Source organism: Psammomys obesus, unplaced genomic scaffold (genome assembly GCF_907164565.1).
Source record: "Psammomys obesus unplaced genomic scaffold, mPsaObe1.curated_primary_1811, whole genome shotgun sequence".
Taxonomy (NCBI): domain Eukaryota; kingdom Metazoa; phylum Chordata; class Mammalia; order Rodentia; family Muridae; genus Psammomys; species Psammomys obesus.
The window spans coordinates 12531284-12545347 of NW_026596079.1; the positions used below are offsets into that span (position 1 = coordinate 12531284).

Sequence of the window (14064 nt, forward strand, 5' to 3'; positions counted from 1 at the left end):
TTTCTTTCTTTCTTTCTTTCTTTCTTTCTTTCTTTCTTTCTTTCTTTCTTTCTTTCTTTCTTTCTTTCTTTCTCTTTCGTTCTCTCTTTCTCTCTCTCACTGTCTTTCTCTTCCTCTTTCCCTCTTTCTCTCTCTCTTTCTTTTTTTTTCTTCTTTTTTTCCTGCTTTCCTTTTAAGAGGTTCCAGTGATCCACATTCAAAAAAAAAAAAAAAAAGAAAGAAAACAACTCTTCATTGCGACAAATAACCACTCATATCCCTTCTTTGCTTTCTTTTTAGATCATGTACAAAATGAAGAAAACTATGCACAAGTTCTCGATAAGTTTGGAAGTAATTTTTTAAGTAGAGACAACCCTGACCTTGGCACTGCTTTTGTCAAGTTTTCTACACTTACAAAGGAACTGTCCACGCTGCTGAAAAATCTGGTGAGTCCTGCCATACATACTGAAGCAGAGCTCTGGCCTCACCAGGCATACACAGAATAATCCACTGCTCCTCGCCGCAACCCTCAGTCCTGGGAATGAAAAGTGAAATAACAGGCTATGCAGCCCAGTAGAGCTTGGTGTTTTTACAAATCTCAGGGTGAAATAATCTAGCCTTGTGTCTTTAGCCCAGCCTACAGCATGGTGGCTGTTTTGAAAGGAGAGAAACAACCTGTCTTCTACGTTCTGTCACTGCTATTTTAAGATAAGTGTTAGCAGCTTTTGTTTGTCGTCCCCCCCCTTATTGAAAATAGATTTTCCCCCTCATAAAACATATACTAATTATGGTTTCCCCTCCCTGCACTCCTCCCAGTTCCTTCCTACCTCCTCTCCCATGTGGACCCACTCCCTTTCTGTCTCTCTGGCTTCTCAGCGATGATAATAAAATAAGATAAAGCAACAACTAACGTGTCATTGCAGTAGGACAAAACAAACAGAAGGAAAAGAGCCCAATAAAAGGCTCAAGAAACGGATATAGACACAGGGACATACTCATTTGCACACTCAGGAATCCCATAAAAACGTTAAACTGGAAGCCATGATGCTTACACAAAGGCCCTACACAAAGTCTGGTAAAAGGAGAGAAGAAAATATATGAAGTAAAAGCATATATATAAATGTGTACTTACGTATATAATATATAAAATTAGATAATTTTTTTTTTGGTAAAAAAAGGAGAAGTTTGGTATGACATTATGAGACAAGGAACCTCCAAAAAAAAAAGTGCCATTGAGTTCACCTTCTGTTGCCATCTACTGCTGGGCATTCAGCCTACCCTCAAGAGTAGTTTGTTTCCCCCAGTGAGACTCCCCTGGAGAAAACTAAATTTTCATTTGAAGGTGGTTATCAATTAGAGATAGCTTCTAGGTTAGGGATGGGACATGTGTCTACCTCTCCTTTCAACTCTAGGACACTGCCCGGTTAGACCTGTGCAGGCCCTGGGTGTGGAACTTTTCTTTTATTCTTTTTTGTAAACTGGTTATAAATGACAATGCTTTCAGTGCTGAACATGCATTGGAAATACATATTGTATCTCAAAAGATACCCTTGTGTCTTGGTTCTTGTGATAATGAGCCTTCCTTAATTTTACATATCCTTTTAGCTACCTGCCCCTGTATACCTTCAAGAAAAGGGTTTTGGTATTTAAGGAAAGTTAGATGGCAGGAAGAATCCTGAAACATAAGGTCTTTAAAGATACTGACTAATGAAGGCACAGTGTTTGCCAGCACTGTCTCTGTGTATCACCATATCTTAAGTGCGTTCACATCATTGGGCCTGACCGTTTGTGTGATTGGTTTGGTGAAAATATTTCTCTCAGAACTGTCACATTTGCCCTTGATTTGATTTAATCAGCTATCATCTAAGTCCTAAGAGGTAGGGGACCTACCACAGCAAGATGCTTTATGGCTGTATTTTCCTCAGTTGCTGTCCTGGAGAAGAGGCATTCCATGCTCTCCTACCTCCCCAGCATTGCACTTCTGCAGCCTCTAAGGATCTGGAGCCTAAGCTCAAATGCCCTCCCTTTGGGTGGGTTATATATCAGTGGGCCTCTGTGGTCTTGGCTGGTAATCCTGTCATAAATCCATGTGATACAGACAGCTTACAGTAGAAGAATACTACCTCTTTGAAAGCCTTTCTGCAGTCTTTTAACTGTCAATATTTTTTCTTGTATTAAAAACCTACATATTCCTGACAGTTTAATTTTAATTGGTGGCTTATGCCATTGAATAAGTCATAAATATTAATGTAATTTGAAAAAAAATGTTGGATATAAAATTACTTTTTCTTGTCAAAAGCTTGAAAAACATAATGATCCTATACATTTTGATTTAACAAGCCCATGATGTTTCTTTAACTCTTAGACTATTTGAATCTCATGTCTTTTTCCCTGTGGGTATTACTTGCCACTTGCTGTAGCTTACTATAGACTAGTAACTATGAAAGCTGAGGGCCAACAGTAGGACAGAAAGTGAAGTAAGACTCACTTTCACTTTGCTAGTAACTGGCAGAGAACCTAGGATGCTTTTTTCCCCAGGTGTACATCTTGTCACTTGAACATCTCACTTTCCAGAAAATAAATGTGCTTTAACATTAGCCAAGACTCACCACCCCCATGGTTCCCACACCAGCGTCATATATATTTGACTACATTGCAGGCTGATGCTCAACTGTGTATGTAAAAGCCAGTCAAGCAAATATGTGTTTATTTAATGTATTCGTGTATGTCCATATAAACTGATGTTTACTGAAGACCTTCGAACCTGGAAGTGTATGCTGAGTGCTTGTTACTGTTTGAATGTAAAATGGTCCCAGCTCATGGTCCTACCTGGTGGCATGTTCCAGGAAAAGTTTGTGGAACCTTTTAGACACGAAGTCCATCTGGCATAAGGGTAAGGCTTAAGGGTTACAGCTCGGTCTAAGCCACCTACTTTCTGATCCGCCAAGATATGATGTGTCCCAACTCTAAGTTCCACCTCAGTGACCTCCACCATGCTCTCCTCAAAATGATGGACTGTACCCTCCCAACCCGAACTGAACCTCTCCTGCCTTAAGTACACTCTGACAAGTATTCCATCTCAGTGACAAGAAAAGGAACTATTACAGTGATATGTGACTCTCTAACCATAATACCTAGATGTCTTGTATTAGGTGGTCTCCCTGAGGCTATCAGGTCCCACTGTGATGATGTATGTTGTTGGTTCACACTGCTAGAGAGCAGCCAGAGCCCACCAGTGGGCTGACTAAGTTGTCTCTACCACTCACTGTGCATTGCCTCTGCCATTGTGTATTTTCTTTCTCAAGTTAAAAGTGCTGGTCTAGCTATTTCATTAGATATAATTCAGTCCAGGTTTTTTGTGGTTGTTGTTTGGTTTGGTTTGGTTTTTTTGTTTTGTTTTGTTTTGTTTTGTTTTGTTTTGTTTTGCTTTATTTTTGGTTCTTTGCCATATCTTTTCACCTTCATAGAATAATAAAGATTTTGAAAGAAATTGCTGTAAGACCTACTTTATTTCATTAATAAAATAAGCTGGGTGTGGTGGCACATGCCTGTAATCCCAGCACTCAGGGAGGCAGAGGTAGCTGGATCTCTGTGAGTTCAAGCCAATGTGGTCTACAAAGTGAGTCCAGGACAGCCAAGGCTATACAGAGAAACCTATCTCAAGAAACAAATAAACAAAAATGCCATCATGATTTGAAGATGGTGGTGGAATTCCTGGTGTGAGTGGTCATGAAATAAGGTTGGTGCAGTCCATGTGGTCACTCTTCTTGGGCTGGTTGTGCATGTAACTGTAGCTTTTCCTGACAAGTGTGACACTGCATTGGCACCTCTGTCTCCCTTGGATTTGACAGTGGCTTTGGCTTTATTCCCCAGCTTCACTGTGCATTCATTTCCCTGTCAGATGCTGTTTGCAGAGCTGTGAGATGCAGTACCGCTTGGGTCCAGCCTTTCCTTTGGAATCTTGTTGGAAGCCACATGACCCCCAAATCTTAGAAAACCAACATCAGGTGGGCAGGTCCTAGGTCTGCTAGCTGTAGGTTCATTGGAGCAACAGTTGTTGCTATCTCTAAGTGCCTTGCTAACTGAACACAGGGAAGTGAGGCATCTTTTCTGTGGTCCCAAGACAAGCTCTGGGCTTTTTACATAGACTAATAATCACACCTTCCTTAGAACTATGTACAAGGATAGAGTTGTTGTTTAAGAAACAGAAAAGCATATGCAAGAACTGGTGGGATTCAAGTAAGGTCTGTTGTCTAGTCACCTGTCATATTGCTGTCAGTTTCTAGATTTTAATAAAATAATATGTAAGCTGTTGTTGCTGGGGAAGCTGGTTGAAGAGTTAAATAGGACCCTCTTATACTGTGTTTTCAAATTTTTATGAGTTAACTTTTTCAACATTTATAAGAAGTACACTGTGAAAGAAGTCCTTCTCACTTATACAGTGAATGTTAAAAGGGCAGAGTAGGAGGGATGGAAGGTACCCACAGGATCAAAGAAGAACTACATGCTACATAGGTGCTTTACACAACCTCTGAAAATGTTGCCACAGCACAAACTTCCAGAGGGAGGCTTGGGTATGGATTTTTCTCACTGCTACGTCCCTCCTAAGCATCAAATTGTAGTCTGAGAGGAAGAAGAAGAAATGTTTGTTTAATGAAACATCACTATGTAAAAATTTCATTGTAAAAGAAATGTACAGAACCAAAGTCCACTGGCCTCCATTGTGCCCCAAGGTGTCTGTCATGTAGTCTTCAGCCTGCTTCCTTTATACTTCCCTAGGATTTGTGGGCCAATTTTTCCCTCCTGGTGAATTTCTGTCTCTAACATTTATGTGGTTGTGATCCCAAGAAGATGGAGAGATTTCCTCCGTGTTTCCAGAAGTTGGTTCGTTATGTTTCTTATGTCTAGGAAATGCTGCCTCTTAGTGGTGAGGAACTAAAGAAACACAGACATGATTGATTATGTTGTTATCTTTAACACATTTGTGACAGTACGTAAGCTGAAGCTTGAACGGAAGAGGGCTAGGAAAGAAAAGCTTAGAAGAGCTGCTTCCCTATGTGGCCTGGGAGGATGCCCAAGTCTTTTTCTTCACTTTTATAAAACGAGATTGATGATCTTCCTTGCCCTGTCACTCACAGTGCGTATTTGTTGAGGTTCACTGCAAATACTCTGACTAATCAGGAGGGATGCAACAGTGAGAAAATACATACCTGAGCCTCCTTCTGGAAGTTTGTGCTGTGGCAGCATTTTCAGAGGTTGTGTAAAGCATCTATGTAGCGTGCGCTTCTTCTTTGATCCTGTGGGTACCTTCCATCCCTTCTACTCTGCCCCTTTAACACTCAGTGTGTTGATGAGAAGGATTTCTTGCAGTAGGTAGATAAAAGTAGACCGCTGTTGAATGTAGCTGCTGTGGTTTTGTTGTTCATTTGATTAAATATACAGTACCAGGATTAAGTTCATATTTTTAACCATTGAAAACAAGGCAATAAAATGGTTGCTGGACAGTGCTGGCTGGTCATGTGATCCTGGCAAAGGAAATGAAGTATCAACAGAGAGCAGTGCCTACATTTAAAGTTCCCAAACTTCAAAGTTGCACTGGGGAAGAGAGTCAGTGCTGCAGTGGATTTACAGGCTGTATGGAAACCGTACTTAACAATAGTGAGCTGTGCGCAGAGGGGCTCTAAGCAGGCAGGACCCTTCTCTGCTGTAGCCTTTGCACAGCCTGACAGCTTGTCCCGCAGCAGTTGAGGGTAGTCACTGCTGCAGAGCTGCTGGAACAGAGCAGAAAGTTCTGTTGCGGGGGCAGAGCACTTCCTGTTTACAGTTTCTGACTGCAGAATGTGGTGGTTTGGGTTAAGGAATAGCATTTTGGGTTTTTGTTGTTGTTGTTTTGTTTTTAAGTTTCTTTTCCTCCAATTGAAAGTACACATGTCGTATCTAGACTTTTAATCACATTATTTTTGAGATTTCTTTGAAATGTTAAAAAAGGGTAGAAGCTATGATAGTTATATGCCCAGTGGTAATTCTGGTGCCCTGAACTCTCATGCATCTTTGAAGATCTCATCTTTTTTTTTTTTAATTAAAATTAAAATATAATTATGTCATTTTTCTCCTTCCTTTTTCTCCCTTCAACCCCTCTCAAGTCCTGTACCCCTTGTTCCCTCTCAAACTCATGGCCCCTGTTTCACTGTTATTGCTGTGTCCTGCCCTTGCTTGATATTGGATAACCAACTAGGAGCTTATTCCTAGGGAGACTATTTTCCGCTTTCAGCATCCCATAGTTGCTTCTAGTTCTTTGCCTAGAATTGGAGGCCCTTGAGGTTTCTCCTTCCGTGTTAGCTTGTGTACTGGTATTATAACAAGTTTGGGTCTTGTTTAGGTAGCCACGTTATGAAGTGAAGCTTTCCTGCCATTTCTAGGAGACACAGTCTCAGGACAGATGTCCTTGTCCTCCAGCTCTGACAGTCTTCCAACCCCTCTCTGGCGGTGTTCTGTGAACATTAGGTGAAGAAGTTGTGTTGTGGATTTATCTGTTGGTTTTGGCTCCCCACATAAGGTTCATTGTTTCACAGAATGAAAAGCCATAACTGGAAGGTTTCAGTGTTTGTACTACATTTCCGCTCATGCCCTCATGTGACTCATAACCAGTTAGTGTTGTGGGAAATTATGTTAAATGACGTTGTTCACATGGGTGGGGGCAGATGAGCAAGAGAGAAAGGATCTGGGGTGTTTTGCTTTGTTATTATTATTATGAAAGTTACATATGTTTGCTATAATAAAACAGGAATATGGAAAAATTTTAAAAATAAAGATTACACAATTTTAGTGTCTGACATTTTAATGTAATATTCCTTTTATATATTTAGACCAGATACTTATAGCTTACATATCAAAGTGTATATTATATGTATCTTCTGTTGTATCTAAAATCCTTAGATAATCTTAGGATTCGGTGTTTGTATTTTATGTAGGTAATAGTGTAGGTGCCATGTATACTATAATGCCTCCAAATGTGGTCCCTTTGCAGTGAGACATTTAAAGCTCATGTGAAATGAAGTAAATCAAAGACTGTGATGAATTCCACTCTAAGTCAGAGCTTACTAGTAAAATGCAGTCTGTCATGCTGGGGATGGGTGCTAAAAATATGTCTATCATGTATTTATTTCAGAAGCTTTCAGGGTTTCTTCTTGTGTTGTTTTAGAAGCTTGTCTATGACATAAAAATAAAGTTGGATAGTCGTTTTCATGGGCTGCTTAATGGTCAGACCTTAACTAATGAGTTGGAATTTTCTCTCATCAGTATACAGTTGCCATATAATAAATATATGCTGTGTACAGAAGTCATGTGTAATCCAGGCTGAATTTTAACTTAGTGAGTGCTATTGTACATTAAAAATATTTTAAATAGACATTCAAGTAGTGGTTTTTAAGAAGGACTGAATTTTCGTCCAGTAAAAATGCAAATTTTAACAAGAGTGTGTATATACTGTGACTGTGAACTGATCCTCAACTTGAGATACACTCACAGAGTAGCATTTGGAACTAGGAGAGCATGCTTTAAAGTTGTGGGTCCATATGAGAGGAAGGCAGAAGAGGGAGAGAACCCAGGCACTTTATAGAGATTTTTACAGAACCACATTGAAAATGGCATAGTGGCATTTTCTTATTGGTGTGTCTTTTTTTTTTTTTTTCCTTTGTCTGTAATCTCAACTATTCTGTACTACACACTCTGGGCAATATAAGGAGGGGTTGCCTGTAATTTAACTAAATAATTGATTAAATAATCTGGTTTCATCCTCAGAGCCTTTAAGCCAGTACATTTCTATTATATTTATGGGTTAACTTTTGCTTATCCAAATGGAGATACCAGTGGCTTGTATTTGTAGTGTACTACACTATGGCATTAGCATGCTACGTGTTACATTAGGACAGGTTAGTGAGAATAGGCTACAACAGTGAGTGAGTGAGTGAGTGAGTGTAGTAAAAGTTAGTTTCCTCCTCAGGAGTCTGGCTCACGTAATAAGAACGAATCAGAGAGTAAGGCACATGGCAGCTCCCCAGCAGGGTTTGGTATGGCTGGAGAAGAGATACCAGGTAGGCTCATGAAGACTTTTTTTTTATAACTTTCCAGATGTTCTTAGCTCTACCTAGCTCTGGGGGGGACTGTAAAATCAAGGAAAAGAATGAGTGTTTGGTGAACATTGCCTTCTGTTGTCTCTGCCTCACTGACTTGCTGGATCAGTCTTGGTTAACTGCAGAGAAAATGAAAAATACCTTAAGTAGTTGTAAGAGCTCTCCAAACCTGGTGTCTCCTCTACAGCACACTGCACTGCCTCTGAAAATATGTGGCTGTGCTCTTACCGGCATAGATTTACCATTAAGTTCAAAGTTACATTGATTTAAAAGACAATTAAAGCAGTAGCACAGATGTTACAAGATAAGACCGACACTAAGATAATTAACATTCTGTCTGCATGTTCTTCATCCTAGAAGCCTTCAGAGTTCTTTTTCATAGCCCAGATGTTGTAGGTGCATTGTAAAAAGAAAATGCAGATGTTTCCCTTGGCTCAGAGAATGCTATGAAGCTCTGACCTACAGACACTCCTTTGACCCTTTGACCTCTTACCTAGATTTTCACTTTCTCCCAAACTGCTTCAGACTAAGCCTTACTTTGGATTCCTCTAAGGGAGTGTTGCCACAGTCATTGTCTCAGGTAGGGCTGGTACCTACTTCACACCTGACTGCTGGGAAATATTACAGTCAGGGCCCCTTCCTGTGAGCTGATGTCAGCAGCACCAGGCACAGATGATCAAGAGGAGTGTTGCTGTTTCAGGCTCCACTTACATGTTCAGGGTCAGTGCTTTGGGCTGTGCATACCCTGCCTAACTTTACCGGGTGGCCATGGCCAGTATATATGTCTGAGTGAAATAGAAAACTTAACTGCATGCCTTATTCTTTTGTGAGAGCTCTTTCTAAGAAGCACTGACGTTTCTGACATATTTGCAATACACGTTTGTATGTTAAGAGCTTAGGCACATGAGAGTGAAGAATCTTAACCATTTATATGCTTCCAAATTTACTTGATCACCAACTTTTTTATGTAAGAAACATGAACTTCCCATTGAACCACTTGAGAAATGCTAATTTAGAAATTTTGTTAGCTCAGGTGATGCATTTTATTATATCTATTCTTAATTCCATTCTGCTTCTCCCCTTCTGGAATTTATTTCTCATCACATTTAATATATAATTCATGAGTGTTATGCAGCCAGTTGTTTCTTACACTCTTTTTGTTTTAGACCATGCCCATCGCTCTGACTGACTGTACATGAGGAAATGCCCTACTCATCTAGTCTTCCAGTAGCATCTTACCACACTGCCAGTAGAAATGAGTAGAACGCCCACTGACTCATTGCTCCCACTGTGTGTGCCAGGAGGTTGAGCCAGCAGAAAGGCCTGAAAGTTGGCAGAAATAGTCTAACTTTAGAGATGGCTGTGACCAAGTTCAGTCCTCTACTGTGCTGGGTCATAGGCTGGGTCAGCAGTGGCCGATCACTCATTTTCTCAGTCACCCATCCAGAGTGCAGGGGTTGTCACGTCTTCACACCATTGGGACCCTTGGCCTGAGCTACAAATAGTTTAATAGGTATTTATGAGAGTATGTTTTTTTTTTAAGCAGGTAGAGACTATTCGCCTTAAAGGAGGCACTGAATAACATTCAACAGTGGTTTATATTGTATATTACAGCGAGATCAGAATGTAAATTAAAGTCAGCACTAAAAATACAGACTTTCTAAAGTACTCCTTGACTCAGCGACATTCACCACGGTCCTACTATATGCCAGGCTCTGTGGTAGGTATGCCTGGTCCCCTTCTGCTTGAAAATGCTTACACAGAACATTTTGATAGCTCATTTTAAAGAATTCCTTAATTTTACAGAAAAAAAGAAAGGTAGACATAGGGGCAGAATTTTACAAAGCCTCCTGCTTTAGAGTTTCTATGAGTAGGGGAGATGTATATTTGGTTTCTTGGAAATAGCTGCTATCATAGATTTATAAGCTAAGATTCCTCATGCATGCATGGCCTTGAGCTGTATCCACCAAGAATGTACCACACAATCATCCTTTGGAGGATTGGGAGGTTGAATTCTAAACATTTCCATGAAGAACAAATGAAATGTTGTAGAACATACAGGTTCAGACCAAGCAGAAGGCCCAGAGCAGCAGTTGGCTCTGTTCTCAGTCGGGTGAATGAAGGTATGATGCTTACGAGGAGACACACTAAGCTCAGGTGTGCCAATTGCTTAGATTGTTACAGATATCTTAAGTTCTGTTAAGGTCCTTCTAGAGTCAACAGCATGTATAGGACATGTGATAGAGACATACGTAGAAGGCAAGGAAAATGTAACCTGAGGTCACAGAACCGTTTTGTTGTAATTTGCACATGGCAAATTATAAATGACATGCATGGAAATGAAATTTAAAGTCTACAAGTTGGTCAAGAACTCATTATCATGCAAAGCACACTACTAAGACTCAAGATGACTTTTCCAAGACAAGATGCAAGTATATAGGTTGTGTCCTTTTGTTTCCTCATTTGTCTTAGTGTTAGGGATCTCTGCTTCTCCCCTTCTGGTATAGTTGTCCTCCTTCTGGTATGGTTGTCCTCTGGTAGGATAAGAGGCAGAGTGAAACAGTGCCTTGTTTTTCCCTCTGTGGAGGAGATATTAAATCTAACCCACTGTTCACTTACATCGTTCTTAAACAAAATATAATTATATTGTTTTAAGTTAAGGATTTTCATATTTTCTTATATTCCCTCATTGCCCTTTTCTTTATGTAATGTTTCCAGGAAAATTGGAATCCCTCTTGAATTTAGTCTTGTCAGATGCCATCAGCACGTGGTGTACCTTGGGTTTTCCAGAATTCCAGAGCAGGCTTTGACCTCCATTCCTTCTTCATGGCAGTTGCCCCTGGGCCCTGGGTGGAGGCATTCCCTCAACAGGAATTTGGATTTTCTACTGTGGACAGTCCTAAGACTGTGGTTCTCGTGCTTTATTTCTTTTCACTTCAAGAACTTACTAAGACTTGGGCTACTGGGCTCCATCCTCAAGAAGCTCTGTTAATTGGGTTTGGGATTTCATCTTTGAGGTGTTCCCAGGTAGCACTCATAATACTGGTCCAGGACACACTTGGGCAGGCACCTGCACCAAATCTGGAATTTCCTAGTGCCTTGTGAAAGCTTCAACCTTTTCCTTCAAATTCGCTGTGGTACTGTGTTTTGTTTTGTTTTGTTTTGTTTTGTTCGCTTTTATATACCAATTTGATTGGTAGCTTGTGTTAATTTAGATCAAACATTTGTCTGGTGATGGAGATGTGTGATCTCAGTTACTCAGGAAGCTAAAGCATGGGGATTTGTGAAAGAAAAAGGGGGCTGGAGAAGAGTGGGTAGCACACATAAAGCCTAAACAGGTTACTCGTGTGTTGAGAATGTTCCTATGTACAGGCCAGGTTTAATGCTTCTACCTAATGTGCTGCCCAGGAACTTGTAAGAGCCTTTTTCTGCCAGGGCAGCGGGTGCTGGACTGGGTATAGCCACAAGGGAAAGGGGTGACAGGGCCAGACTAAACTTGGGAGTTTGGACTTGACTCTAGCTAGCAGGAAGCAGGAATGGGTTTCAGACAGGAAAGTGGTGTGGCCTGATTGTCACTTGAAACAGTTATAGCAAGACAGAGGAAATGAGAATGGCCTTTGGAGTAAAGCAAACCATCGTTAATAACCTGACCATATGTTTCATTCATGCTTTGGCCATGGTTAAGTTACTTAACCTCTCTGAGCTTGTATCCTCATTAATCTAGTGAGACTAAGACCCATTTTATAGAGTTCTCTTGACCACAGTAACTTTAGATAACAAAGGCTAAGCTCAGTACCCTCTGTCATTTTAATCAGCAGTTTCATTCAGGCTGTGCTGCCTAGATGAAATATAGTATAATGGGATACAATGTTATTTTGAGAGATGGCCTTGAAGAAGGAAGAGAGCAACCAGACTGTGAGGTACGCCAATAGAGAGCATGTGATACAAGCCTTACAAGCAGTATTTTAGAGCCCTAATGCCCTCCTTACCCTTGTCTCTTCTGCTGCTGTTTAGCCTTCCAAATGTGTGTTTAAAAAAATATATATATATTGGGAAATAAACCTAGTTCTGTTTAATTGAGCCCATCTCCTGCCTAGCATTTAACTCACATTTCAGTTCAGTGAGTGCATCTCACCTAAGTTCCTCAAGGGTACAGGAACTTCGTTTTATCATTTGCACCTCACCAGTGAGGCCTCTAAAAGGGTAAATGGGAGTGTGCTAAGGTCACACTGAGCCATAGGTGATAAGGTTAGCCCGGGGCACCCTGGGAGCTGAGAAAAACTCTTCCAAATCGAAGATAGATAAAATAGCATCCCTCCTGGAGGCAGGAGTACCCTCAAACCATGAACAAATACTTCTTGTTTCTCCTTACTACCTGTGCAAGGAATAAAAGTTTAAAGAGCAATCTTAATCTTATGTGTCAGTAATAGCTGCTAACAGCTGTTCTTTGCATGTATATTGTATAATTTTAGTTTTGAAACATTTTTTTATATTTAAGATAATGTCATAAATGATTTGCTGACTTCAAAGCAACACCTGTTTCATGGCTTCATGTTTCCTGTTTGAACAAGATACTACGTAAAATCTCTGTGATGCAGTCCTTTGAAGCAGCCAACTTGGAAGACAAATCTGTTGATTTTACCATTGCTGAGTTGAAAATACACAAGAATCCAGGTCATCCTTAGCAGGAAGGTATTTTAGACAGGAAGCAGAAAAGGGAATACAGGAAAGGGCCAGGGCAAGATACAGTACCCAAGTGACCTACTTCCTCCTTTAGGCTCCATCACTTATATTTCACCACCTCCCAGTAATGCCATCATATTGTGTGTCTGTGAAGGGATTAATCTGTTCATAAGTCATGACCCTCATGACCCATTTGTGTCTGGAAACTCCCTCATAGAAACATGAAAAGATGTGCCTCACTAGTCAATGTGTTTTCTAACCCAGTCGTTGACAGAATTAGCAGTCACAGTGGGTAGAGTAATCAGTAATCTTTTAGTAACATGAGTGAATTACAGTGGTGCCTCATTGGTACCCTCACTTCCTTATCCTTCCTTTCCCAGACCATATGCACTGGCACTGGCTAGTTGAAAGGAATACTGGGGTACCAGAGAAGTTAAACAGTCACTCAGAACAGTGATGGCCAACATGTGTCTGCATTTTCTGTGTCATAGTACTCTAGAAAGCAGCCTAGTGATTAGACTCTTTAAACTTTTTTTTTCATTGTGTTTTCTTTTAAACTAGCCAGCATATTAGAATATTGGATATTATTGTATTATCAATATGTTTTGTTTTTCTTTGCATCTCCCTACCACTCTGTCCAGTATCCCTTCTTCAGTGGTCCCCTTTCTCTCCCCAAGTGCTCCCTTCTTCTGCCTCCCTGTCACATATATTCTCTTTCCCTCTATTGTCTTCTCTCTTTTTAAAGGTCTTGCAGGCAAATGGTGGGACCTAGAAAAGATCATCCTGAGTGAGGTATCCCAGAAGCAGAAAGACACACATGGTATATACTCACTTATAAGTGGATAATAGACCTATAAGATAAGGCAGCATAAACATACTAAAATCTGTACACCTAAAGAAGCTAAACAAGAAGGAGGAGCCAGGGTAAGAAGATCAATCCTTACTTAGACAAATAGGACGGGATGGATATTGGAAGCAGGAGAAAACGAGAAACAGGATAGGAGCCTACCATAGAGGGCCTCTGAAAGACTCTACATAGCAGTGTATCAAAGCAGTTGCTGAGACTCAAAACCAAACTTTGGGCAGAGTGCAGGGAATCATATGAAAGAAGAGAGAGTTAGTAAGACCTGGAGAGAGCAGGAGCTCCACAAGAACCAGCTATATCTGGGCACAGGGGCTTGTCTGACACTGATTCTCCAACCAGGGGCCATGCATGGATCTAACCTAGAACCCCTGCTCAGAAGTAGCCCATGGCAGCTCAGTATCCAAG

At 40.6% G+C, this 14064-nt stretch overlaps 1 protein-coding gene across 5 annotated transcripts in view; it reads left to right on the plus strand.

The window, feature by feature from the left end:
- Asap1 (ArfGAP with SH3 domain, ankyrin repeat and PH domain 1) overlaps positions 1-14064 on the plus strand; it is a 315053-nt gene that overhangs the window by 204678 nt on the left and 96311 nt on the right. For all 5 annotated transcript variants that reach the window (XM_055626359.1, XM_055626361.1, XM_055626360.1 and 2 more), the window contains one exon: positions 280-425. In XM_055626359.1, the coding sequence (XP_055482334.1) occupies positions 280-425 (146 nt within the window). The remainder of the gene's footprint in view (positions 1-279; positions 426-14064) is intronic.